Source organism: Arabidopsis lyrata (assembly GCF_000004255.2).
Source record: "Arabidopsis lyrata subsp. lyrata unplaced genomic scaffold ARALYscaffold_8, whole genome shotgun sequence".
Taxonomy (NCBI): Eukaryota; Viridiplantae; Streptophyta; class Magnoliopsida; order Brassicales; family Brassicaceae; genus Arabidopsis; species Arabidopsis lyrata.
In genome coordinates, this window is record NW_003302548.1 from 12,618,227 (window position 1) to 12,645,124 (window position 26,898).

The window sequence follows — 26,898 nt, forward strand, 5'->3', positions numbered from 1 at the left end:
ATTAGAGGAGTATTTCATAAATGAGAAAATCGTTTGTACTTATGCTTACCTTTCTCTTCTGGCCGCAGCTGCTTTGGACATTCATCATGACCTCCAACCCATGTGTTTTCGGACCACTTGTGCCCATCTATCAGCTTGCTCAAAATGTAATCAACTCTATGATCCTCAACTTCCTTTTTCCATACTAAGGATTCAGGACAATCAGTATCCTCTGGATCCACAATATAGGTGACATCCACCTATAAGATTTTGTTTTTAACGTCTTAGTGAATGTACGTATTAAATTATCATCCGATGTACGTATATTAGAAAGCGTACACACCTGATCTGCAGCTTCGCACTCCAAGATACTGGAAGTCCGGATTGGATGCATTTTGGCCAGATTCTTGATTGACCTCTGAGTGAATAAGTTTACATCTGCAGAAGAAGGAACTAGCTTACGAAGAGATGGGATAGTTTGGAAGGCAAAAAGCTGCAGCGCTAGTGGAAAGCCATAGACCATATAAGACTGCTGCTTGCAACCAATTATCACATCTTCTATCTTTTTAGCGGATTTGAATCTGGATATCCTGTCCAGTGTACGGTTGAAAGCAAGCCTTCCCCATGGGTATTTGCAGAAGAAATCAAGGTCTTTCGTCATCTCAACTGTCTTTGAAACAGGTCGCACTCGCTGCTTCTGACAGATTAGAACACCATCAACAATGATTATCAGCGCTAATGCTAGTCTCTTCCATCCTGGCATTTTTTTCTCTGTCTTCAAGCTCACGACCAAATCATCAATAGTTGGAGACTTATCACCAAATAGAGTCTTCCACACAGTAGTACATCCCTTTTTCACCGTTACCACTTTCTCCACAGCTTTTTTTTTTGGATATTTCCCACACTCCAAACCGGTTATCCGATAAAATTCTCTTAATCCAAACCACAGTGGATGACCACCAAAAACCATCCACATCTCATAACATTTTTTGGTCACTAACTGACGGCAAATCAAGCCAAGAACTAGCTTGCCAGAAAATGATACCATGTTAGGAGGGATATTAAAGAGCTCCCCAAAAGGAGAAGATAGGAGAAAAGCCATTTCTTCAGTTCCTTTAAGGGCTGTTGCAATATCAGCAAGGTACTCCGGTTTGGAATACGCATTGATCTTCGTTTCAGTAGGGTGCTTATCCAGAGCAAAAAGCCTCGGCGGTAACTCTTCACATCCTTCACCAATATTACCTTCTTCAATCGGATCCATGCTTCCTGCAAGTTATGTGTAATAGAAATATGTCAGTTTCTAATATCCATAACTAATTTAACATACAAACACTATAACGAATAAACCCTAGTAGGCCATATACGCATTTTTTTCAAAATCACTTAAAGTAGAAAAATTAATAACTCCAATTTCGCGTACGTACACAGATTTGAACATAAATCTTCTCAATTTTCTATTTTGGCGCAAAAATCGATTTAGTTTGAAAACCCAGAAATTAAATCCTCGATTCGAAATCAGTATCCCCATATTTGGGATTCCTGAATCCCCATTCCCAATTAAATTTGATTTCGGTTTTTACAGATACTTACCCTGACTTGTGCTCTCGGGCTCCGGCGGGGACTCGGAATCTCGATTTCCTTCTCCGGTGAACTATTCGCTTCACCCTTTTTTGAACTTTTCGCTACCTTCGCGCGGCGCCGAGTCTTCTTCTTCAATAGATTCTTTTTCTTCGCCGTCATCTGTACTCCGTTATCTTACTCGTCGGAAATTTCTTTGCTTTTGGTCGTTTCGGCAAAACGGAAAGATAATGAGAGATTTAAAGAGGAATGGAAACGGAATTCGCCGGAATTTTTCCCCCTTTTGGTCGTTTCCAAGTAGAAGAATCAAAATGAGATATTAGATTGAAGAATGGAAACGGTTTGTACTCAGATTTTTTCCTCCTCTTTCTCTTCGCTTTCTTCGCCGTTCTTCTTCTTTTTTTTTTTAATTTAAATTCAAAAATATTAACAAACCAAATAAAACAAAATCAGAGAAACCGAACCAGCACAGTAACGTCTCTAGTTGAGGGGCATTTTCGTCAGAAATCTGGCTAAATGTCAAACCGTGAAACCCTTTCTCCACTTTGTCAATTGGTGAGACAAATGTCAAAAACTGTCCCTTTTTTGAAAATTTCTTTTAAGAGTATCGGGTAAACCTTAAATTATACCCTAATGATGACGTATATATATTATGTGTTATATATGTTGTGTTGTGTAATAATGTTGTTAGCAAGAAAAAAAAGATCAAAAGGATAAGATTTTCCAGCGGCTGACTCAAATCGAACATTTAAGTCTACCTAATTACTCTATCGCATCGCCTAGGGCTTGATTGGTTCTCCCGCTAGCACCCTCCTAGCGGTTGCTAGCGGTTGGTTGCGGTTGTTAGCGGTTGTTACCAATCATGGAAACCGTTCCATACCGTTTCGAACCGCTCGAAATTGCTGAATTTCAAAAGCTCCTTCCCGCAAGCGTTTGCGGTTGCGGGCGGTAGCGGTTGGATTTAAAAAAAAAAAATAATTAAAAAATAAATCAAATGTTTACTTATAATTATTATAATATATATTAATCCTATATATATCTTTCATCTTTCTATCACGTTCTCATAAGAAAACCCTAATCAATATTCTCAAACCCTATTCTCTCAATTATGTCTTCCACCCAAACTGATGAAAATCAAGAATCAAACGTAAGTATCATATATCATTTTATTCATTCATCACTTCATGTGCAACTCTTCGAATATTTTTCATGACATCGTTTTTTCTTTTCATTATGTATTGGTTTGCTTGATGATTAAATATATGTTTTGATTTCTTTTCTCGAATAGAAACTCACTTGGTCAGATGAGAAACAAGCTGGAAATTCTAGAGGCAAAAGTTAGAATTAATAACACTAGAGAAACAAGCTGGAAATTCTAGAGGCAAAAGTTTGAGTGAGAAAGGAAAAGAAAACGTTCTCACAGAATTTAAAAAACAATTTCCACTAACCTTAAATTGGAACAAAATTAAGAACAGACTTGATACTTTAAAGAAGCAATACAAAGTCTATCGTAAAATCACGTTTGGGTCGACTGGGCTTGGAACTAATCAAAGGACAGGAAGTCTTGATGCCCCTGACCATTGGTGGAAAGATAAAATTAAGGTACGTAACCACATAGTTGTATTTATATATTAATTTCTTGTTTTCTATTCTTATTTTGATTGAAATTTGTTTTTGGTTTATAAGGCTTATCCTGAAGCTGCTAAACTTTTTTTTTTTTTTTTTTTTTTTTTTTTTTTTTTTTTTTAAACTGCTAAACTTCGGTCGCACCCACTGCGGTTTATACCACTTCTTGATGTGGTCTTCCGAGATGAAACTGTTGTGGTTGAGGAGTCATGGCAACCAAGACGTGGTGTATATCGTCGTGCTCCAATAATGGACTTAAGTGACAATGAATGGGTAAACAATAATGGAGAAGACAAAAGAGAGGTACCTTCTTTTTCTTTTTGCTAATTAAACGTGTTTCTATTTCAATTATGATAGTAGATTTGGTTAAATTTTGCTAATGATCATGTTGATTTTAGTTGTAATTATGTTTTATTATATCTGTTTTAAGGTGATATTCATGGCTTCCCAACCTAATCTTTTGGCTTCCACTTCTAAAGTAAGTTATTTTTATGTTTATGCATAATTTATAATTTACTGGATTACAATATATAGTTTATTGAAATATATTGAAATATTTCAGAAATTTATGTGGTCTGACGAGATCACATATGCTTTACTTCAACAGGGTATTGTGGAGAAACAAACGGAAGAAGCCAAAGAAGAACCCAAAATCAGATTTCTAAGTGGTGTTCAAAGAGAAAATATTCTTAAGAATATTAACGACCAGTTTGGAATTGATTTGAGTTGGAGCTGTGTTAAAAATCGTTTGGATACCTTGAAGAAATTTTACAATATTTATAAAGGAAATCCAGAAAATCCGCGAATTCAACGTTATTTGCAGTTTGTCCCATTACTTGATGCAATTTTTGGTGTTAAACCAGATGTATAAGTACTATCTTGTTACAAAATTTCTTTATTTTTTTATAATTATTTAGTGCTTTATTTATGGTTTTAATTATTAAGAATGTTCAATTTTTCTAATATTATCATAATAATATATTGGTTTTTTATTTCTTTTTTTTTGTAATATTTTTGAATTTATTTTGGTCATTTTTTTATTTAACTGATACTGCACCCGCTGGTTTACCAGTCATAAAACTCCCGCAAACGCATCCATTTTTAAATGTTAAACCAGTCTTTTAAAACGCTTTGTAACGCTTAAAGCCGCAACCGCCCGCTTCCGCAAACTCCCGCAACCGCTACGTTTAAACCAGTCAAGCCCTTAGTAAGCATATAAAAAATTGAACATGAAGAGACTTTTGTGTTTACAAGCTAAGATAAAAGATGTGTCAAATCTTAAAAGAGAGTTTTTCTCAACTAATATAAAAGAATAGGTGTCAAACGAAATTCTTTATCAACAAACACTCAAAAAGCTAACTGGCTAACATGTCTCGGCTAACAGGTGTCTCGCTAACTCTCACTGTTTGATATCAACAAGTTGAGATCTCACCTGCAATGGAAGAAACCAAATACGTGTCACACAAGAAGATAAAGTTTCCTCTACTAAGAAGACTAGGTGTCAAACAAAATTCTTTACAACAAGCCCTCAAGAAGCTAACTGGCTAACATGTGTCTAGCTAACTCTCACTGTTGTTTACATCATCATGTTGAGATCTCACCTGTAATGGAAGAATTCAGGTGGCTTCTTATACCTTTCACTTGTATCTGTAGATTGCCGTCCTCTAAACACAGAAACTATAACAGGTGTTTCGCTAACTCTCACTGTTTGATATCAACAAGTTGAGATCTCACCTGCAATGGAAGAAACCAAATACGTGTCACACATGAAGATAAAGTTTCCTCTACTAAGCAGAATAGGTGTCAAAAGAAATTCTTTACAATAAGCCCTCAAGAAGCTAACTGGCTAACATGTGTCTAGCTAACTCTCACTGATTTTTACATCAACAAGTTGAGATCTCACCTGTAATGGAAGAAACCAGGTGGCTTCTTATACCTTTCACTTGTATCTGTAGATTGCCGTCCTCTAAACACAGAATCTTTCCTCAACAACTTGGTTATTTCAGCAAACGATGGGGGCTCCTCAGTCCAACACATCTCCATAATCCCAACAAGTATTGCACTGGCTTCTTTTGGAACTCGTTCCCTAAAAACTTCTAGAAAGGTTTCCATGATGTTTCGTGGCTGCTTCACAAAATCATTAGGTTTTCGATCTTCCTCTTTAGCCTTAAGCTTTTTCTTCGCCTGTTCAAGGGCAAAGCTCATTGGAGTCTAGAAACAACAGAACAAAAAAAGAACTTACGTTAGAATAAAATAAGTATCAAACTAACATAATTAAAGAATTTGACTTTTACCTCTGTTGTGATGAGTTCCCACAAGAATATTCCATAGCTAAACACGTCAGCTTTCATAGACAAAGTATAAAGTTTTTGATTTCCCGTAACACCATATCCGGACACTTTAATAACCTAGTCAATGAAAAGGAAAACACAAATCTCAATGGTAAGTAATAAAAGATAAAAATGTGTTTCTAACAAAAGACAAAAACAAAACAAAAGTCACCCTTACACCATCTTTGCTCATTAGAAGATCCGAAGATGTAATATCTCCATGCATAATTTGATGTGCATGGAGAAATTCCATTCCACATGCTATATCCAAAGCAATATGGATCAAAGTAGAGTGATCAAGTACCCTTTGGTCGTTGTGAAGAATTTCGTGGAGTGACCTTGATACGGGGCTCTATAACCATTAGAGAAAAACATATATTATAAGAATAGACAGACGAAACAACAATGATAAAAGAACCACAAAACATTATTCTAAAGAAACAGAATCAGTGAGAATATATTACTAACCAAATATGATCAAGTGATTTAAGGGATCAGAATATATCCCGGAGATTTTAATCACATTCTTATGTGACAACCTTGCAATCTCTCTGACTTTGCACACGTCTAAGCTTTTTAGAAATTTGATAGAAACTTCATTGTTCCTATACTTGCCTGTGAACCTACACAAATACAGAGAATAAATAAATATGCCAATTTAAGAATAGAAAGAGAGTAAAAAGGTGACTTACAAATCATTCCCGAGTACCTTTTCAACTAGGAGGAATGATCTATCAATTACACAGACTGGTGTGCTTCAATTGTTTTGTCAATAGGTTGTTGGAAAGCTCGTGATTCTTCTTCAATCTAAAAAAGCATCAAACAACAGACCTCAACCTTCAGAGAACAGTTAAACCCTAATTAAGCCAGTCCTTGGATGTAAAAAAATCATCAAACTTAAATCATTAAACCCGATTCTCAGGGGACCCCTGAACCTAATTAAGCCGAAGCTAAACTAGTTGATGCTAAGTTCTGAGAAAAAAGGCTAACCATTTCGTGATGGAAATCAGATTTAATTCCATCTTCATGTAATCTTAGCGCAGCAAGCCGTTGCCTTTCTCGTTCGCAGGAAAATTTGTCCATTGTCGTCGTCGTGACTATGTTGAATCAATGAGAGAGATTGGAAACTGAAAACCCTAAATCGGGTTTAATCTTCGTACAATTGTAGCGAGGCTAATCCTTCCCGTTCTCGTTCGCAGGCAGATTCCTCAATTTTCGTCGTCAAATTGAATGAGAAAGTTGGGGAAACAAAAACCCTAAATTTTGACGAGTGTGTAGCAGAACAAATAACGGGAAAGAAGATAAATGTGGCTTACAAAAATCTTAAAGACGTGAGCAAATATATTAGGGCAATAGGGCCTGTAAGTTCGATAAAGTCGTTGATTTCATTTTAATTTTACATTTTACTATTAAGAATTTTTTCAAAAAAAAGGCAAAATTATGAATTTTGTTTAAAAATAAACAGATCTTAGTAATCTAGGCCATACCGCTATTTAGAAAAAGCTGCAAAACAGAGCCACCTGCTCCTGGAAATAAGGATATTCAGCGTTATCTGGATGATTTCAAGTTTATCAATCGTGCAGCCACACACTGGCTGATTCTCTTGCAAAAGAAGCTAGACTTAAAAACTCACCTTATGTTGTATCTTGGCTAGGGCTGTAAACGGAGCGGATATCCGGTTTTTTTAGGATATCCGTATCCGTATCCGTATTCGTATTATCCGCCAATTTGGTATCCGGATCCGGAATTCCGGATATCCGGTATCCGGATATCCGTTAAAAATCCGGATATCCGCGGATATCCGCGAATATCCGTAGACATGCAAAAAAAAAATAAATCATTTTTTCATATAAAAATACTGTATTTTCGTATAAAAATACCGTATTTTCGTATAAAAATACTGTATTTCGTATAAAAATACCGTATTTTCGTATAAAAATACAAAATAACCGGATATCCGTTATCCGTTTTTAAAATTAACATTATCCGTATCCGTATCCGTATCCGGAATATCCGTTATTTTATTATCCGTATCCGTATCCGTTTTCCCGGATATCCGTTTTTTCGGATAAAAAAACGGATATGGATACGGATATCCGCGGATACCGGATAATAATCTCAGGCCTAATCTTGGCTTTGTTAATCGTGTGCTTAATCCTATGTACTAAACTCTTTTTATCTAATAGATAAAGTTGGCCGTCAAAAAAATAAAAAAAAAAAAGTTACTACTGAATACGCTGGGAAAAACGGTCTATTTCCCCCCTAGAACTATCGTATCTGGCCAGATAAAGCCCGATCTTTGACCTCTGTCTATATACCCATGAAACGGAAGTTAAATGTTTATTTCCCCACCAATTGAAAGTTCGAGAGCTTAATGTCCACGAATCCTAAGTTCGAGATTTAAAACCCCATAGCGCTGGGTTTAATTGGTTTACTGTATACCAAACCGATCCTTTAACCAATTAAACCTAATTAGAACCAGCAATTTCAACTAATTAACCACAAATCCAACCCGACAAAACCAACCGACCCAACTTCTTCTTCTTCACCAAATTTTTCCAGAGCTAATATCATCGCTGGAACATTCGACTCTAATGGCGCAGCAAATCGAAACCAATGTGGACAGAACCAGCTCCTCCAAATCTCCTCCTCTCTCTGTATTGCCCACCAACGCCTCTCCGTCTTCCTAAACTCCATCCCATCGGTGGGATCGAGTCGAGAAATCTCTCTCCTCCGGCGAGCCGATGCAATTAGGAGAGGAAGAGAATGGAGAGGCTGAGTTTCCAGAAGGAGCGGCGGTACGATGATTTGGGTGTAACGATGGATTAGGTGACGGCGTGATTTGGGATTCGGAATTTTGAGTGGGGATGAAAGCGGCGGTGCGTGATTGTGACTGGAGAGGCCGAGAGGGAATTGGTTCTTTCATCGGCGCTGGTGAAGTTAGTGCCGTCGGAGATGGTGGTGGTAAACGTGATTGAGATTCTAGATTCGATCATCAATAGCATCGAATCAAATAAATGTCTGACATCGAATCACATACTTCAAATTCGATCTTCTCTTCTTCTAACAGTTCTTACTTATTAGATGACTATAGCAGAGAAAGAGAGAACAGAAAATTCCTAACTATGGCTTTGCAAAGTAGTAAACTTCATTTGTTTTTCTTCTTGAGAAAGATAGTCAATTTTATCCACATTTATTCAACTATTAAAGCTTCACCCAATACATTTATATTACCTCCGGTGGAGGCATCGTTGCCGTAAATTTCTTCTCTTTTTCTTCTTCTCCGGCAACATGATGCAAAATTGGATTTTGGGTTTGCTTGAATTAATTTATTCGGTTAAGTGTTGGTTTTAGATGGTTTAGTATCGGTTTAGATTTTTAACCGGGTTTCGTCTCGGGTTTACGCACTAAACCGACAAAACCATGATTCATGGACATTAAGCTCTCGAACTTTCAATTGGTGGGGAAATAAAAATTTAACTTCCGTTTCATGGGTATATAGACAGAGGCAGTGTTCTAAAAAGCGGTCTAGGCGGTCGCCTAGGCCCCGACTAGGCGCTAGGCTCTTATGCGACGCCTAGATAACCGCCTTGACCGCCTAAAATTACACAGATCTTGTTTAATGTATTTTTTAAATTTTAATTAGAGTTTTATTTATATATATAGTTATAAATATTCATATATTGTTTAATATAAATATAAATAAATGTTTTATCTAATTTTTGTTTATGATTTCATAATTTTTAGTTTTATATAGATATTTTATATAACTTTTATATATAATATCATATGTATAATATTTTATGTTATAAACGTCTAAACCGCCTAAAAAATCGCCTAGACCCCGATTAGGCGTTCTAGGCGCTAGGCATTGGGTCACCGCCCGCTTAACTTCCGTTTCATGGGTATATAGACAGAGGTCAAAGATCGGGCTTTATCTGGCCAGATACGATAGTTTTCGGGGGACTTATATGGGTTTCTCGAGCCCAACAAAATTGGTTACTAAAGCTCGGCCCAACACCAAAAGTATTAGGAAGAGATATGAGATCTTTTTCCCACCTTATAATCTTGTTACTCACTCCCACAGAGAAGCTGATAATTCTTTTGTAGTCTCTGCTCGTTTTAACGGCAATGGCTTCCTCTCTCTCTGCGTTGCCTTTTTCTGATCGAACTTTCCGTAAAAAGCCTTCTTCTTCGAATTTCTTCCTTCGAGCAAGAGCTGCTGCAAAAGAAGTTCACTTTAACCGTGATGGCTCTGTCACCAAGAAGCTTCAGGTTCTCTCGTTCTTCTTTCAGGCCTTTTTTTATAGAATTTTGTTTTCTTATGATGGAAAATGGTGGTGAAGGCAGGTGCAGATATGGTCGCTAAGCTATTAGGCGTGACATTAGGTCCAAAGGGACGAAACGTAGTGTTGCAGAACAAGTACGGACCTCCCAAGATTGTCAATGACGGTGAAACTGTTCTTAAAGAGTTTTTTTTACTTACCTTTTATAGCCACACGCTTCTGATGATGCTCAATGAAATGCCAAAACATTCATCAGTTTTTATTGTGTGGTGTAGATTGAATTGGAGGACCCGTTAGAGAATGTTGGCGTGAAACTTGTGAGGCAAGCGGGTGCTAAGACTAATGACCTTGCGGGTGATGGTTCCACTACATCTATAATTCTTGCTCATGGCCTTATTACTGAAGGTATTAAGGTATACATAATTCCCACTATGACCTATTGGATAATGCATCACCATATCAGCTTCTACTTTTGAACCCATTTTTCTCATCTTCAGGTGGTTTCTGCTGGAACAAATCCCATCCAAGTGGCCCGTGGTATTGAGAGAACCGCAAAAGCTCTTGTTTTAGAGCTCAGGTCAATGTCCAGAAAAATTGTATCATACCTTGTTTATATGTTTACAGACATGATGACACATGTTATAAACTGGAAGAGAATATGAAACTATCATCAGGTACCTACATAAATACCGGGACACTACACTACAACCTCAACAGATTAGACATTTTGACATAAAGGTAATATCTTCCAATGAAATTGAAACCATCTAGGCTTCAGTCTACGAGATTCTTAAGAGACATTACGTGTCAGATCATCTACAGATAACAAAAGGGATCGTCCCTAGCTTAAACATTCTGTAAAATAGAGAAAAGCAAAACAGAGTCACATGTTTATGGGTGAGAGCTAGACTGAACAAAACACAAGTGAGAAACAGAGTACTGCAGCAATATCACCCGTTGTTAGTCCCAAGCTGATACAATTGTACTATACAAAACTCTAGCGAGAATCATCACACAACCAGATAAATATGATACATAATCACAAGGTCCATACTCAATAGTCAATACAAACCTGAACATGACCGTGATCAATAACAATTAAACAAGGGTTTAAGAGAATCATAGCAATATTCCATGCCACGTCAGTATTTTTATAATATAAATTTTCTTTTCTCGCCCAAGTGAAGGAAAATAAAAAAGGAAATCTCGTAAACAAATACAATATAATAAAAAGAATTTCCTTTTACTTCACACCAAAAATAAAAGTAATTTCCTTTTACCGTGGCTGAGGTTTTGATATAAAACCTAAGGACCATCATGATCAAAATTTTCAATATCTTCAAAGCACTCAAGAGACTAAAATCTTTTACAAGGTGTTTTTTTTCTGTTTTTTTGACTAAAGCTTCTGCGATCAGTGTAGAAGATATATATACGATGGCAACTCTTGAAGCTTCTTTCTACGCAGACATTGACGAGTTATCTGACAACGAAGTAGATGCTGGAAAAGAGGAGGAGGAGGATATTGACGTGGACATGGCAGTGTCAGAAACCCTTAACTATGATGATCTCGAGAGCGTTTCTAAGCTACAGAAAACACAGAGATACGCTGATATAATGAAGAAAGTGGAACAGGCTCTCGAAGAGGTGATAGGAACTGATCCTGAATACAAACTAATCGTAGATTGCAATCAGCTGTCAGTTGATATTGAGAACGAGATAGTCATCGTCCACAACTTTATCCGCGACAAGTACAGACGTAAGTTCCAAGAGCTTGAGTCGCTAATACATGACCCAATCGATTATGCCCGTGTTGTGAAAAAAATTGGCAATGAGACAGATTTAACCCTTGTTAATCTGGAAGACCTTCTTCTTCTTAAACCAGCGACTATTATTTCTGTTTCACTTACTGCTTTAACCACGAAAGGGAATCCATTGCCAGATGATATCCTACAAAAGACGTTAGACGCTTGTGATCGGGCTCTTAATCTTGATTCCGCAAGGAAGAAGGTTCTTGACTTTCTTGAAAGTAAGATGGGATATATCGCACCAAATCTTTCTGCCATTGTCGGGAGCGCTGTTGCAGCCAAGCTCATGGGAACTGCTGGAGGTTTAACGGCACTTGCAAAAATGCCTGCCTGTAATGTTCTAGTACTTGGCCACAAGAGGAAGAACCTTGACGGATTCTCTACTGCAACGTCACAGTCTCGTGTGGGTTATCTGGAGCAGACAGAGATTGTCCAAAGCACGCCTCCTGGACTTCGAATGCGCGCTAGCAGGCTCTTGGCTTCAAAATCGACTTTGGCGGCAAGAGTTGACGCTACTAGAGGAGATGCATCTGGAACAAACGGGAAAGCTTTGAGGGAGCAAATCCGCAAGAATATTGACAAGTGGCAAGAACGTCCTCCTGGAAAGCAACCTACGCCACTTCCTGTTCCTTATTCTGAGCCTAAAAAGAAAAGGGGTGGTCGCCGTCTAAGAAAAACGAAAGAAAGGTATCAAGTGACAGACATAAGGAAGTTAGCCAATAGGATGGCGTTTGGTACACCCGAAGAGAGCTCTCTGGGTGATGGATATGGTGATGGATATGGACTGGGAGCAAGAGGCTGCGTGTTTCGAGCAAGCTGAAACTTAATGCTAAGGTCACCAAAAAGCGTCAGAACACAGGTGGTGCCAGGTGGTGCCACTACCTCTGGTTTGAGGACATCAAGTCTGGCTTTCACTCTTGTGCAGGGAATAGAGTTGTGCAATCCTCAAGCGATAGGATTAGGCAGTGGGAGTCAAAGCAGTTACTTCTCAGAGTCAGGAACTTTCTCCAAGTTCAAGAAGATTTAAACTTGAATAGGACATCTCCAATGAATCTCTATTTCTTACAAAGGTTGTGTAAATGAAAACAGTGTTAATTGTTTCTGTGATCTCTTTAGCTATCATTCTTATTACTAGAACAAGTTTTGAAAATGGAACTGAGAGTGATGCTCGACCCAATAAGGATCATTGCTTTCTTTTATTTGCATTATTAGTTTCAGTTCTCTATCTGCTTAAATGATAGTCACTTGACACAACGTAGTGAAATTTTATTAAAGGAATACTAATCCAAAATTCACTCATGAGCTTACTTAGATTAAGAAACCTAAAACGTTCTGAGGTTAATGTGCACAAAAAGAAAAGTTTTATTATGTGTTGGAAAACTGAAATACAAGGAGCAGAAGTTACCAATCGCTCTCCCAGTCAAAAGTGTTGGTTAACACTTCATGGCTAATACGCGTGTTCCACCAAATGCCACTGAAGAAATTCAATAAAGATTCGAAGCATGGTTAGTGACAACTTGTATATGAATTTGAAATACTCAAACTTTAACAGATTCTATCAGCACAGAGCAGAGCATCAACATTACACTCATAAATCACACAACAGAAGAAGACACACTAGTTCATGTGAGCATAACATAAAAGACAGCCATGAGAGCAAGAACTTACAGACAAGTCCTGTATTATCAATGTTGTATCGATTAGATATTCATTGAGATAATCCACTCTTTTGTCTGCATAATAAATTTACATAAACAGAGATATTAGAAGTGGCAAATCTATAGAACATAAGAACCACTCCGTAAGCTTCTTAAACTGGAAACACTACAAAAAAAGTCCACATTGATAGCACTAGACGATAGCGCATTTTCCTGACCTGCTATAATAGATGAGTTCGTGATTTTGGTTACTTTTTAATAGCACCTGATAAATGCTAAAACCAAAAATCCTTAAGCGGGAAACAAAAATGACCTATTCCGCCAACACTTAGCAAAACTTTTCATAAACATTTCTTCCTTTTACCCAAAACGTATTGAGAACTTCTCACAGACTTAGACCTAAAAAAAATTGATTCTCACAGACTTAGTGGTCTCCCTCTCTCATCCTTTCGATCTCACTGTTCTCACTCTATCGCTACCATTTCCATCACTCTATCGGTAACGATGGGTCTATCAACAAATCTCCATAGCCTCAACCTTCGATTCCACTTTCTTCACCGGTCTCTGTTCTTTTCCATCCTAATCCCATCTAATTCATCAAAAAATTTCTCCTATACGCGAAATTCCCCTCCATCAAAGCCCAAGTCTCCACTAATTTTGAAAGGGGATCTAGGGTTTTTCTGATTTTGATTGAATTTTGAGTTTATCATTTCGTCTCTAACGAAATTGGTAATGCAGGTGGTAACGGAGGAGTCAAGAAGCCACATCGTTACCGTCCTGGAACCATCGCTGTTCGTGAGATTCATAAATTTAGTGAAGATGAGATTAGAGCCGAGAAGAATCCTCGCCCATTTGATGAAGATGATATCGCTCTCGTAAAGAATTATGTAAGCGTTTCTTTGGAACCTTATTTGAGTGGTGTTTCAGATTTTGTCGATTTTTACTCAAATTTTCTAGGTTTGGTTTCTTGAATGTGATAGTTTCGTCTCTTTCCTCTAGAGTAATTTCGAGCTAGATTTGTTCTTAATTGCCATTTTATGAGCATGAATTGTCTGTTTTGTTCAATTTCATGCTATTTACTTACTTTGTTTTCTCATGAGTTTCGAGCTAGATTTTGTGCCTCACTGTTTGAATAATTCAAAGTTGAAACTTTCATAATATGAGTCATATACTTTGTTGTATCTTTTAGCTTGCTTGTCGGATTTTGAATTTCAGGTTTGATTCATTGAGTCAATAGATTATTTTCTGTCAAAGCACTATGTTAACAGGTTTAGTTCGCTCCTTTTGGATCAATACATGTTTGGTTCCAGCTCTTTAATGATCGTGAGAGGTTTAGATATGATGCATATTTTCAATTACAAAACATGATGCAGGTTTTCACAAGATGCAGGTTTTCACAAGATGCAGGTCTTCACATGTGTAGGTTTTAACATTATACATAACGGTACCCACCATCAATACTTTGTTTAATGGCTTATGGTTGTGATGCTAACGTTTTCTATTAAAAAAATATGGATGTCTTGATTTAGCAGGGATGATCCGTTGATGATGTTTATGTTTAGTCAGTAACTTCTACTAATTTCAGAAAGTTTTTGTCACTATGTGCATGTCTCCTTTGGTCATTGATTCATACGTGTGTTTTGGCCACAGTTTTGTCTATTTGTTTGCGGTTTTCTTTTTGTCTAGTTCTTTCAATATCCAGAAGCCAAAAGAGAAGAGCTTCTTTTTAGAGCTAGAGCTTCCTATATCTAGTATTCATCTCTTTTTTTTAACCTCCTTAGTGTATTTTGTGTTTTCAGTGTTCTCATAATTTCTGTGGATCTGGTTGTTGTTGTTGTTGTTGTCTAGAAGTTCAAGTTGTGGAGACATGTGACTGAGGCTAAGAAGAAACATTCAGAGAAGTAAAACTCGTTTTGCCTTACCTTTGACTTGAATGTATTGTTTCTATATGTGATATTGTTTTTGTTTTTCAGGAAGGTGACGAAGTCTGATGAACCTAAGCCAAAAAGACTTAGAATAGCCAAGGATACGAAGAAGAGCTCTTCTACCTTAAACATGCCCAAACGACCTCTTACGGGCTTCTTTATCTTCGTGTAATGTTCATCATTTCACACTTACTTTTGTTGATAGTTAGTTGTTTAGTCTTTGGGGATTTTGCTGATGTTGCCTTTCACTTTGCAGGAATATATTCTGTCATTTTTTTTGACGAGAGCATCTAAGTTCTCTCATTAAGGATGTAAGACTTTAACTTAGCTGATTGCTATGCTTGACTCCTATGTAAAGTGTTTATGAGATTTACCAAACTGTGTATTTATATATGATTGTAGGTTGCAAAGATCGGTGGTGGAAAGTGGACGTCTATGACTGAGGAATTGAGTTGCTTTATTATCTTGTTTCTTTGTTAGTTTCATGGCGATTTGTTTCTCTTTGTAGTTTATCTCATAAATTAGTACTTTGTTGTGTAAGAGTAATAGTTAGATTTTTTTGTATAAGACTTGTTATATATGTTTTGTGTAATGATAATTTTTGATAATATTTTTGATAATTTATGTAATAAAAAGAAATTATATATAAATCCAATAAAATAAATATTGCAAAACAGGGTTCAAAAATGCAAATTAAATAAAAATCAAATTAAATTTATATAGCGGAAAAATAATGTTACAACATTTTATAAAATAACACTAAACGTGTGTTACAGTAAAATATATTATAGCATTCGATTAGCGCTTAAATATATAGACATTTAATAACATGCCAAAAAACGTTATCGTATGTGGGGGTCTACCATAACAGGGGCCTAAAATAGCATTTATGAAAACGCTATCAATGACATATTATAGTTTTTCTCTCATGTTAATAATGTAGATATTTCTTGTAGTGAAAGTATGTAAAAAACGATGCGAGAGATTTTTACTACTCTAGACCGGCGAGTGGCTGAAGTACACATATCAACTCATTCAAGGGTGAAGGGTCTTTGCTTGCTTGAGTCCGCTACTAAGCTCTCGGCAGCTTCCATGCCATCTAGGTGTAAAAGAAATCAACACATGAGTTAGTTAAAACATCAAGAGAGTGTGTTACTACCATCCGAATCTAAAATTTCCTCGCCGGAATTGCTTCCATCTTCATTATGATTCTAGGACTCGGGAGTACTTTCCCTCATTCATCTTGTTGTTCAGTTAAGACTTTGAGATGCGGATTGAGATGCAATTTAAAGACATTAATTTGCAGGAAACTATTTGCAACACCTTCTCAAAGTCGCTTTGAGGACAGCCAATCATTTAACACAGTACTCCTCAGTTTGATAGGTTGTGAACATAAAGATAAACAGATGTCACCGCTTGTAACAGGAACATTTTTTACCAGCAGATAACTGCACAAATACATCCACATGACTTGAGCAAGTTGCATCATCTAAAAGATCTTCTAAAAGAACAGAGTTTGCAAACACACTTCTCTGTTGCTATTTTCATGTTGCTTCTGCTCCCATTTTAAAAACTTAAACACCAAAGAATACTACTACTTATGAACTCTAGCAGGAGAATGTTGCAACGTAAGAAACATAAAATAGATCACATTTAGAACTGATCCTGTTCAAGTAAGGTCGTATTTTGCTTTCTTTATTACAGATTTACTGGTGTGTATAACACCAAAATATTGATCTTTTTATATTTTGCGTTAAAATTCCAAAGAATGATCCTTTTGTGCTCCTTTTTCAGGCTTTCCTATAACATCATGTTTTTAGTTCTCATAAACCAATCATATTTGTGCATCAAAGCAAATCCAAGAGAAACTGATGCAGGAGGAAACTATTTGCAACACGAAGATCAGCTAAAAAATTAATGGGCACGTTTAAGGGATGCAATTCATGAATCAGTAAAAACTAAAAACAATAAAAGTCATATCTCTTCACCAAAGCTCTCAAGAATCTGTTTTCTTCAGCATCCTGAACTTTCACAGTATGTCAAAATCTAAGTGCATGCAGCAAAAATTAAAATAAGTTTAATTTCAACTAGAAAAAAACTACGTCGAATTTGAAAGAAGCAAGAAAGCATTCACCTTCTCAAAATCGGCTATAGGCTTCTTTGAGGAAGGGTATTTCTTTCTCTCCCAAGGGGATTGAATTCCGTTTGTATAAATTCCTAGCAAAGGAGTTAGTAAAGTGAGCTAGAGATGTTAATGAAGAATGAGAGACTGACGCCAAAAACTATCATAACGAGATTGAACCTTACCATTTTTCTTTCTATCATCTATGCCATAGACCATAGTATAATAATACACTTCTCGAAGGCATTTGATCCCGACCTGTTCTTCTTGATTCTTGATAGAAATTTTTAATTTTGGAATGTTAAAATGGCAAACCATATTAACGTGTATATAGTCACAGTTTTGATCCGGGCTCTGGAATGTCCAGTTTATAATTCTAATTATGATGTAATCTCGGTTCATTGTTGTTTAATTTGTTGTTATTGTATATAAACATTGTAACAACCTTTTGATCATTCTAATGAGAAAATTTGGGTTTCATCAAAACACTAATATGGTATCAGAGCAAATCTCTCTCAAATTCTCTGAAATTTTCTCGGAATCTTCTCATTTTCTTATTTATTTATTCCGACATATTCCTTCTTATTTATACCCTAGAAAGTTAGTTAGTAGTCTCATTATATACAGTATACAAAATATAATTTAAAAAAAAAAAACAAATCAAAAAGATTCAACATGAGAAAGAGTCTTAGTTTCCAATCTCCCAACGAATGTTGAACTTTTTAGAGATAGAAGATGTCTTTATTTCCAAAATGTATGTTTTGCGTTTTGCATTCTTTTTGTCTAGAAAACCTATTAAGAGTTTTGAGACCACAAATGGTGGAAAAACACTAAGATCATAATAAACACTTATTAAAACAATAGTAAAAGCGGATAAAAATCTTCCAGAAACAACATCGGCCAGATTTTTTATTTCTTTCAGAAACAAAACAATCTTTTTTTTTATGGAAAAATTTCTCGGTCATTTTGGTTATAAAAATTTAAAAACGGTTGATCCTATCGGTTGTAGTGGCGGTTTAGCTCTTTATTATAACAATGATTTTAATGTTTCTATTGTTTATGAAAGTAATCGGTTAATTGATGTGAAAGTTGTGGTAAAAGGGAAAACAATTCATCTTACTTTTGTTTATGGTGACCCGGTTCCAAAAAATAGAGATCAAGTTTGGGAACGGTTAACGCGGATTGGTTTGACTAGGGATACACCCTGGTTTTTAATTGGTGATTTTAATGAGTTAACCGGAAATCATGAGAAAAGAGGTGGTACTCTAAGACATGCATCTTCGTTTATCCCTTTTAATTTTATGATTCAAAATTGCGGCCTTTTGGAATTTCCATACATCGGAGACTGGTTGTCCTGGCGGGGTTGGCGGGATAAAAAACCTATACGGTGTCGTTTGCATAGAGCTTTAGCGAATGAAGATTGGCATGAATTATTCTACAACTCTTTCGTTTAATATTTACCAATGGTTGCTTCCGACCATTCACCGGTGGTAGCTACGCTATTGGATAAGATACCACGTGGAAAACGAATCTTTAGGTTTGATAAGAGATGGATTGGAAAGGATGGTTTAATGGAGGCAATTTCAAATGGTTGGAATTCGGAATCTGAATCAGGAGCAGGACAATTCGTGGAAAAGTTGAATAACTGTAGGCGGGCAATTTCGCAATGGAGGAGAGAACTAACTCCTTACGGGCGGCAAACAATTGAGGAACTTAAATCGGAATTATTTGTGGCACAGAGGGATGACAGAAGATCAAGGGAGGAGATTACGGAATTAACATTACGGTTGAAAGAAGCTTATCGAGATGAGGAACTGTACTGGTATCAAAAAAGTAGGTGCTCTTGGATGAAACTAGGAGATAATAACTCAAAGTACTTTCATGCTCTAACAAAACAGAGACGGGCAAGGAATCGGATTACTGGGTTGCATAATGCAAACGGGATTTGGTCTGCGGAAGATAAAGATATTCAAAATATAGCGGTCTCTTATTTTAAGGATTTGTTTACTACAACCAAGCCCGAGGCTTTTGAGGAGTCTCTGGCTGAAATTCAAAGTCTGATTACGGATCATGTTAATAATTTTCTAACGGCACCTGCTACGGAGAGTGAGGTGAGAACAGCTTTGTTTATGATACATCCAGAGAAATCGCCAGGGCCCGATGCCATGACAGCCTTATTTTTCCAAAAGGCTTGGATTACAATTAAATCAGATCTTCTTGTTCTGGTTAATTCTTTTTTAGAGGATGGAATTTTTGATAAACGGTTAAATACGACAAACATTTGTCTGATCCCAAAAACGGAAAGACCGACACGGATGACGGAATTATGGCCTATTAGTCTATGTGATGTGGGCTATAAAATTATATCGAAGATTCTTTGTCAAAGACTTAAAACGGTTTTACCAAAACTGATTTCGGAAACACAATCAGCTTTTGTCGAAGGACGATTGATTTCGGATAATATACTTATTGCACAAGAGATGTTTCATGGGTTGAGGACTAACCCGACATGTAAAGGAAAATTCATGGCCATTAAAACTGATATGAGTAAAGCTTATGACAGAGTAGAATGGATTTTCGTTGAGAAGGTTCTAAGAACATTAGGTTTCTGTGAGAAATGGATTACCTGGATAATGTGGTGTATTACAACAGTTCAATATAGAGTGCTCCTTAATGGGCAACCTAGAGGACTAATTGTACCAGAAAGGGGATTACGACAAGGGGATCCGCTTTCTCCTTATTTATTCATCTTTTGTACAAAGGTACTAATTGCGAATATTCGGAAAGCAGAAAGGGAAAAACTAATTACGGGTATTAAGATAGCAAATGCAAGCCCTTCGGTTTCACATCTGTTATTTGCGGATGATAGCTTATTCTTTTGTAAGGCAAATAAGGACCAATGTGAGGTAATATTGGGGATTTTAAAGAAATATGAAGCGGTCTCCGGACAGCAGATTAATTTTTTAAAATCCTCGATTCAGTTTGGACATAAGGTAGATGAGGATATCAAGGAGGAAATCAAATCGGGAATCACTAATATCAGTGGGATGGGTTCTTATCTTGGTCTACCAGAGAGTTTGGGTGGATCTAAAACAAAAAATTTCTCTTTTGTCAAAGATAGATTGCAAACAAGAATTAACGGATGGTCGGCAAAATTTCTATCGAAAGGTGGGAAAGAAGTGATGATTAAATCGGTAGCTGCAGCACTACCAACTTATGTTATGTCGTGCTTCAGACTTCCGAAAAAAATTACTTCTAAACTTACTAGTGCGGTTGCTAAATTTTGGTGGAGTTCAAATGGAGATGCACTTAATGGCTTGGAACAAGTTGTGCAATAGTAAATCGGAAGGAGGGCTAGGCTTTCGGAATGTAGACGATTTTAATTCAGCCCTATTAGCTAAACAATTATGGCGGTTGATTACGGTTCCAGATTCCCTTTTTGCGAAGGTGTTTAAAGGGCGGTATTTTCGGAAATCCAATCCCTTGGAAAATATTAAATCATACTCTCCATCATATGGATGGCGTAGTATCTGTTTAGCTAGATCTCTGGTTAATAAAGGACTTATTAAAAGGGTCGGATCGGGGACATCCATCTCAGTTTGGGAGGATCCCTGGATTCCAGCTCAATTCCCGAGACCAGCAAAGAGTAATGGTTCACTTGTTGACCCATTGTTAAAAGTAAACAATCTTATAGATAGTCGGTCGAATTTTTGGAATATTGCTCTCCTAGAGGAGATCTTTGATCCAGAAGATATCGCCATCATAAGTGCCTTACCGGTGGGTGCGCCAACTAAGGAGGATACACTGGGTTGGCATTTCACAAAATCCGGAAAATATACAGTCAAATCGGGATATCATACCGCACGGTTAGGAAATTTGGAGACAAATTTCTCATTGATTGGTCCAGACATCAAACCGTTAAAAGCACATTCTTGGAAAGTGCATTGTCCACCTAAGATACGTCATTTCTTATGGCAAATTTTAACGGGTTGTGTACCAGTTACGGAAAGTTTACGGAGAAGAGGAATCGATTGTGATACAGGTTGTGCCAGATGTGGCGAACCAGTGGAAACAATCAATCATACACTCTTTCAGTGCCACCCGACACGACAAGTTTGGGCACTCTCAGATTCCTACATCAATGAGAATTTTTCCAACGGAGTCTATCTTTGCGAATTTGGACCATTTATTTTGGAGAATACCTTCGGACTTTGACTCTTCAGCCTTTACATGGATTATCTGGTATATATGGAAAGCAAGGAATGAAAAAAAATTTGAAAATATTGATAAAGATCCATTGGAGGTATTACGGTTAGCGGAAAAAGAAGCACAATTGTGGCAGTCTGCCCAAATTGAGCTTCATCATGAAACGCATGGTACTGTAGAATTGGTAAATCGGCCTCGAGTGGGGAATACTTCACTTGACTCGAATTATTCAGGGTACCGTTGCTTTGTGGATGGATCGTGGAAAGAAAGTGATAAGTTCTCCGGTACAGGATGGTTCTGTACATCATCAAACGGAGAGCCGCCAACCATGGGAGCTGCAAATCTCCGTCGAAGTTTATCTCCGTTACATACCGAGTTCGAGGCCCTTCTCTGGGCGATGAAGTGTATGATAGGTGCAGATAATCAAGAAGTAGAGTTCCTTACAGACTGTTCTGATCTGGTTAAGATGGTGTCTTCTCCAACCGAATGGCCGGCGTTTTCAGTGTACTTGGAGGAATTTCAGAGCGACAAGAAAGAATTCTCATCATTCTATTTATCTTTAATTTCTCGCAATGCTAATGTAAAAGCGGATCATCTGGCACAAAAAATTCGTACAGAACCGCTTCATATCACATTTGTAAACAACATTCCACAGGAATGGCTCTTTTGAGTTCTAATTAATTTCGGATGACAAAAAAAAAAAAAAGCGGATAAAAATCAATGTTATTAGGGCTTTATTTAAATGGTAAATAACTAAGCAAGAATGACAGATGAAATAAAAATAAATAACATGATTTTTAAAAAAAATGATGTATTTCTTTAAGCTTTATTTAAATGGTTTGATTTCCAAAAGATTCAACATTATAACTAAGCAAGAATGACAGATGAAAAAAAAAAAAGAAACATGATTTTTTCAAAAATGATGTATTTCTTTAATTTATTCATATGAGAGCATGTATTTATATATAAAAAAATCGACCTACAAAATGAAAAAAGAAAAGAAACTATAGAGTCTGTAAACTTATCTTAAGGTTTTTAACAAAAGAAATCGTGTTATTTTTTCAAATAATGTTTATCTACTGTCTAAAAAAAATAAACGCTAATGAGAGCCACAGTTCTTTCAGCATAAGAATTTAATTTTTGTTTATTTTTAAAATTAAACATCATTTATTATCTACTTAAACACGATTTAACTAATGATAAAACAATCACCATAATATATATTGTTAAATCAATAAAATAAATTTATTAGTATTGCATTGAAAGTTGAAACCATCATCTAATATGAAACAAAAAAAAAGTGTTCTAAAACATTACTTATGTTATAAAACGGATGAAATATAGAAATATAAATGCATGTCATTATTATATGATGTGGTTTCGGGTATAGAGGATTACGGGCTTTGGCTCCGAACCTCTTCGTATTCAAAAAACAAAAACATCATAAAAATAAAATAAAATGCATGTCATTCTAATAGACGTAGCAGAACATTTTGCGTTTCAGATTATTGGCCTCATTAATGACAAGTAGGTTTTGGAAATTACAGACACAATAGATTCTGGTTCGCTTTGGCAATTACTATGAAAACAATCGACGAAACTTACAACGCAACACATGAGCATGAAGAAGTCATAGAGGTATTAAATGGATGGGTTTGACCCATCATGAATAGTATTTGTAGACCCAACATGTTCTTGTCACACCATGATTGAATTAGCTGGGTTGGCAAAAAACCATTAAATTTTCCGGGTCTAGTAGCGATATCAAAAATCTATGAACTTGAAATACTATTTGTTATGAGCGCAAATTTCGGAATTTATTGTAATAATGAGTGGTTGTGTTCCTACTAATCACTCTAGCGAGTGTCGAATAGTGGGCCGTGATTCTTTCAGATTACGACTTCGATCGTTTCATTTCATTTGTAGATGTATAAGCCAAACTCAGACAACGTGCATTTGTATTATACTACAACACTATTTTCGGGAAAAAAAAATGAAGAAAAAAAACAAATTTAGAAAAATTGAAAATTTATTTTATAAAATAAAAAAATTGTTTTATGTATTTTACAAATGCATTTTCAAACTCAGAAATTTGCATTGAATAAAATACTTAAATTTTTATTAAAATCATAATCCTGAGATTTTTTTCTTTTTTAGATTAGCATCAATCATCGATTTTTCAAAAACATAGTTACAAACCAATGCCGATTATTTCGTAGATCATTTGGCAGGAGTTTCCCGCAATTCCACCACGATTTTATTCCCACCGGAATCCAAAAGTTCAAGTGGTTCCAATTGAAACAAATTAGTTTGAACTAAAAATGGAACTCTGGCACACTAAAGTCAGAAGGATACAATATCCTTTCGTAAGATTATGATCTTATTACTATTGCACAACTTTGCTTGGGTTAGATTCTCAAATTTTGATTCATTGGCTCCCTTATTTATTTATTTTACCCCCGTTTGTATTTCCATGTTTTAATGATTCTAATATAGTTATAACATTTCCATGCTAGTGTTTGTGGCTCTAAAAAGATGGAGCAAGTTAAGAACATGCCTAGTATTTTTATTGAGATCTTGATCTCTTAAACGATCCAACTAAAATTGATCTATCAACACATGATCAACTTTAAAATAATCTTATATTATACATAGTTTTGGTCTTTGGTACATTGATGAATCCACATGAAAAAAATACAAACAAATAAAATAAAAATTGAAAGAGTAAATGATAATGAGACCTTTTTGCCCTGTCTCTTTGGCTTTGCAGAATCCTTGATATGTGTAGTTTCCATCTCATGGACCCCTTTCATGTCCTCTTCAACACGTTATGTAATAATAACAAATCTTCTGAGTCTTTTTGTCGTTAATCTACTTAACAATATCGATGTGAAACCAAATTTGCACTGTATTGATTTTTGAAGATTAGGTGATCAGTGATGTATATAGCAATGCAACCGTTATTAATGCCTTAATTTTGTGGGTCATAAAATTAAAAAGAAAAACAAATTGAAGTTTTTTTGGGGACCATGGAATCATAATGCATGTGCAAAGGCATGTGCCTTTTGATTCACTCATCTATCACAAAACATACACTTAAAAGCCAGTCAAACTCATAAAAAAATTTCCTCCTTTGACTGGCTTTTCCAGTTGGTTTTTGGTTACTAATTTAATTAATACTTCTAAAACACACATCATAATCACAACATAAAGCTAGACACATGGCTCTAAGAGAGATTAGAGAAAGTAAATAGAGTTTCTAAAATAGACAAAATTGACAAAAAGCCAAGCTTTAGCAAAAACATGAATAAATGATGTGTTTTTTCATAAGTGATATCATATAGAACCGAATTTTATCAATGAAAAATCACATGATATTTGTTGAAAAACCAAACAAAAACCAATGTATTTACCATTAGATCATTCAAAGAGATATAGGAAACAAAACAAATAATAAAATAAACAAAAGAGAAAAAGACAAATACACATAAAAAAATATCCTAAGTTGTTTGACAAAAGATGATGATGAACATAGAAGAGTAGTGGTGTGACATTACAATACTAATAAGATTTATCAAAAAGATCATCAACAAATATTTCAAGAACACCTAAAAGATAAACACATTGATGAAAAGACAAAACTAATTATTAATGTATTTTTCTCGTTTAAGAACTTATTAGAAACACAAAGATCAAAGTTTTTAATTTATTCAGCTTCTGACAGACAACAAAGAAGGAATTGCACCCAAGTTTGGAGTTGTGTTCTTGCTTGTAGAATCTGAAATTGTACGGCCTCTTTTACCAAACGATGAAGAAGAACTAAATGCTCTCATTGGACTTGCAAATGCCCATCCCCAGCTTCTGTTCCTTCCTCCACCATGACCCATGTTATGATTATGATGATGATGTTCAGCTGATGATGATGATACCCATGATGATGAAGATGAAGAAGAAGACGATGACGTCATTATCATAAACCCACCAAAGATCCCACCACATCTCACCATCTCTCTCACACCATTACTAGGGTTACTACTAACCTTGTTACCTTTGTTATTATTACCTTCTCTCTGTGACTCAACTCTTCTCAAAGTACAATCTCCAAACCCATTAGTGATCCTCTCAAAGAAATCACCAGAGAAGCTTCTACTTCCACACCCAACAGATCTAGATCTTGACACTTTCCTCTCACTTGGTGTTACTTCAATGTTAGGACTTCCATCTTCTTCAACAATCACATCAATACCGTTTCTGTTACTATTACTCCCACCAACAACTCTCTTTGACATTGAAGAAGAAGCTGACGAAGAAGACGAAGATCCCACTGTTGTAGTCTCTGTCAACTCTGTTTTTATCTCAATCTGGCTTGTGGGTTGATGAAAGTTTCCAACTTTTTTACTGCTTCCATGGTGTTTTGAAGAGTAGAGATGAAGAAACGACCAAAACCCATTTCTCTTTCTCGGGCTCAAATCTGAATCTCCGTACGTTGTCTTCGTCGTCCTCGTAGATTGACTTCTCTTGTAAACAATATTCGCCGTGGTTGCAGAAGAAGAAGCAGTAAGCATCTTCTTCTTCTTCTTAGCTAACAAAAACGGAAGCTTGTTGTTGTTTGTTGCTCCGGAGACGGAGAGAGAGAGAGAAGCTGCAGAGGCAGTGGTTGTACTACCAACAGAGTCAGATCTGAAGGAAGGAGAAGAAGAAGTTGAAGAAGAAGAGAGGTGTTTAGGAAGTGGGAAAGATGAAGTTACAAGCTTTCCAAGCTTTTCTTGAAGACAAAAGGCACAGATCCCACCTGGGTTTTTAGTAAATGGATGGTTTATACATTGCATACCATCACCCATATCTTGATCTTTCACTTCCACCATTGATAACCAAAAACCAAAACTTACTTCCTCTGTTTCTGTGTGTGTGAGATGAGAAAGCTTTGAGCTTTGAGTATTATTATTTTGGTTCTCTGCTTTTGAGAGAGAGAAAGAGAGATTGGTGGAGAAAGAGAGAAATGAAGGAGAAGAGAAGAGAGTGGGTTGTGGCAGAGAGAGGGGTCGAGTTCCCAGATGCACGTGGGATACTGACTTGTTTGTGGCCTATTTCTCTAATGAGAGCTTTTTCTTTATTTTTGTGTTTGTGTGTTTTGGGTTTAATCTATTTTCTATAGCTCTTCAAATCTTTTTTTTTTTTTTTTTGTCATCTGATTTATATATAAAAACATAAAAAGATATATTTTGAGATTATATACGCCGGCGGAAATACTGAATATCCTCGGAAACCAAAGCCCAAAAGAGGGAAGCATAAACCGGCGAACGACATAAATATCTCCGGAAACTAGGCGAACTTAAAACACTGGAAATACAAAGCAAATATAGCAACCCGACAACGCAAGAGA

At 36.2% G+C, this 26,898-nt stretch overlaps 4 protein-coding genes, 1 long non-coding RNA gene and 1 pseudogene across 11 annotated transcripts; 4 read left to right on the top strand and 2 right to left on the bottom strand.

The window, feature by feature from the left end:
• Positions 1-3,275: 3,275 nt before the first annotated feature.
• LOC110225779 lies at positions 3,276-4,851 on the top strand. The gene is made up of 4 exons (XM_021015756.1): positions 3,276-3,486; positions 3,614-3,661; positions 3,791-4,036; positions 4,837-4,851. The coding sequence occupies exons 1-4, from the start codon at positions 3,433-3,435 to the stop codon at positions 4,849-4,851; spliced, it is 363 nt and encodes a 120-aa protein (XP_020871415.1). The 5' UTR covers positions 3,276-3,432.
• LOC9301782 (serine/threonine-protein kinase STY17) lies at positions 4,366-7,439 on the bottom strand. Of its 2 annotated transcripts, XM_021030926.1 has the most exons (7): positions 6,504-7,439; positions 6,223-6,320; positions 5,982-6,136; positions 5,686-5,865; positions 5,478-5,591; positions 5,087-5,394; positions 4,366-4,917 (listed from the first exon to the last, which is right to left on the bottom strand). In XM_021030926.1, exons 4-7 carry the CDS (start codon positions 5,764-5,766, stop codon positions 4,914-4,916), a joined length of 507 nt encoding a protein of 168 aa, XP_020886585.1. In that variant the 5' UTR covers positions 5,767-5,865; positions 5,982-6,136; positions 6,223-6,320; positions 6,504-7,439; the 3' UTR covers positions 4,366-4,913. The 2 variants fall into 2 exon arrangements, with proteins under 2 accessions (XP_020886585.1, XP_020886590.1); XM_021030931.1 differs by lacking the exon at positions 4,366-4,917 and having other exon boundaries at positions 4,951-5,394; positions 5,692-5,865.
• Positions 7,440-9,436: 1,997 nt separating this feature from the next.
• On the top strand, positions 9,437-10,515 carry LOC9301783 (chaperonin 60 subunit beta 4, chloroplastic). Of its 2 annotated transcripts, none has more exons than XM_021030920.1 (4): positions 9,437-9,788; positions 9,860-9,985; positions 10,075-10,204; positions 10,297-10,504. In XM_021030920.1, the coding sequence occupies exons 1-4, from the start codon at positions 9,645-9,647 to the stop codon at positions 10,341-10,343; spliced, it is 447 nt and encodes a 148-aa protein (XP_020886579.1). In that variant the 5' UTR covers positions 9,437-9,644; the 3' UTR covers positions 10,344-10,504. The 2 variants fall into 2 exon arrangements, with proteins under 2 accessions (XP_020886579.1, XP_020886573.1); XM_021030914.1 differs by having other exon boundaries at positions 9,452-9,788; positions 10,075-10,212; positions 10,297-10,515.
• A 531-nt stretch (positions 10,516-11,046) lies between these two features.
• LOC9300034 lies at positions 11,047-12,779 on the top strand (annotated as a pseudogene).
• A 652-nt stretch (positions 12,780-13,431) lies between these two features.
• On the top strand, positions 13,432-15,795 carry LOC9300035. 5 transcript variants are annotated; one of them, XR_002331312.1, is made up of 7 exons: positions 13,432-13,822; positions 14,001-14,149; positions 14,478-15,013; positions 15,111-15,163; positions 15,236-15,355; positions 15,444-15,498; positions 15,590-15,795. It is a non-coding gene; the product is annotated as an uncharacterized LOC9300035 (long non-coding RNA). The 5 variants fall into 5 exon arrangements; XR_002331315.1 differs by having other exon boundaries at positions 15,114-15,163; XR_002331316.1 differs by having other exon boundaries at positions 14,478-14,706; positions 15,062-15,163.
• Positions 15,796-25,041: 9,246 nt separating this feature from the next.
• On the bottom strand, positions 25,042-26,666 carry LOC9300036 (serine-rich adhesin for platelets). The gene has a single exon (XM_002865663.2). The coding sequence runs from the start codon at positions 26,378-26,380 to the stop codon at positions 25,226-25,228; it is 1,155 nt and encodes a 384-aa protein (XP_002865709.1). The 5' UTR covers positions 26,381-26,666; the 3' UTR covers positions 25,042-25,225.
• Between the last annotated feature and the right edge of the window lie 232 nt (positions 26,667-26,898).

Excerpts from the sequence above, each read along its gene's own strand:
- LOC110225779 (XM_021015756.1), top strand. The coding sequence starts at position 3,433 with ATGGACTTAAGTGACAATGAATGGGTAAACAATAATGGAGAAGACAAA. Across the intron at positions 3,487-3,613 it reads ATGGAGAAGACAAAAGAGAG|GTGATATTCATGGCTTCCCA; the intron begins GTACCTTCTTTT and ends ATCTGTTTTAAG. Across the intron at positions 3,662-3,790 it reads TTTTGGCTTCCACTTCTAAA|GGTATTGTGGAGAAACAAAC; the intron begins GTAAGTTATTTT and ends TTACTTCAACAG.
- LOC9301782 (XM_021030926.1), bottom strand. The coding sequence starts at position 5,766 with ATGGAATTTCTCCATGCACATCAAATTATGCATGGAGATATTACATCT. Across the intron at positions 5,592-5,685 it reads TGAGCAAAGATGGTGTAAGG|GTTATTAAAGTGTCCGGATA; the intron begins GTGACTTTTGTT and ends TTCATTGACTAG. Across the intron at positions 5,395-5,477 it reads GGGAACTCATCACAACAGAG|ACTCCAATGAGCTTTGCCCT; the intron begins GTAAAAGTCAAA and ends TGTTGTTTCTAG.
- LOC9301783 (XM_021030914.1), top strand. The coding sequence starts at position 9,645 with ATGGCTTCCTCTCTCTCTGCGTTGCCTTTTTCTGATCGAACTTTCCGT. Across the intron at positions 9,986-10,074 it reads GTGAAACTGTTCTTAAAGAG|ATTGAATTGGAGGACCCGTT; the intron begins TTTTTTTTACTT and ends TGTGTGGTGTAG. Across the intron at positions 10,213-10,296 it reads TTATTACTGAAGGTATTAAG|GTGGTTTCTGCTGGAACAAA; the intron begins GTATACATAATT and ends TCTCATCTTCAG.
- LOC9300036 (XM_002865663.2), bottom strand. The coding sequence starts at position 26,380 with ATGGTGGAAGTGAAAGATCAAGATATGGGTGATGGTATGCAATGTATA.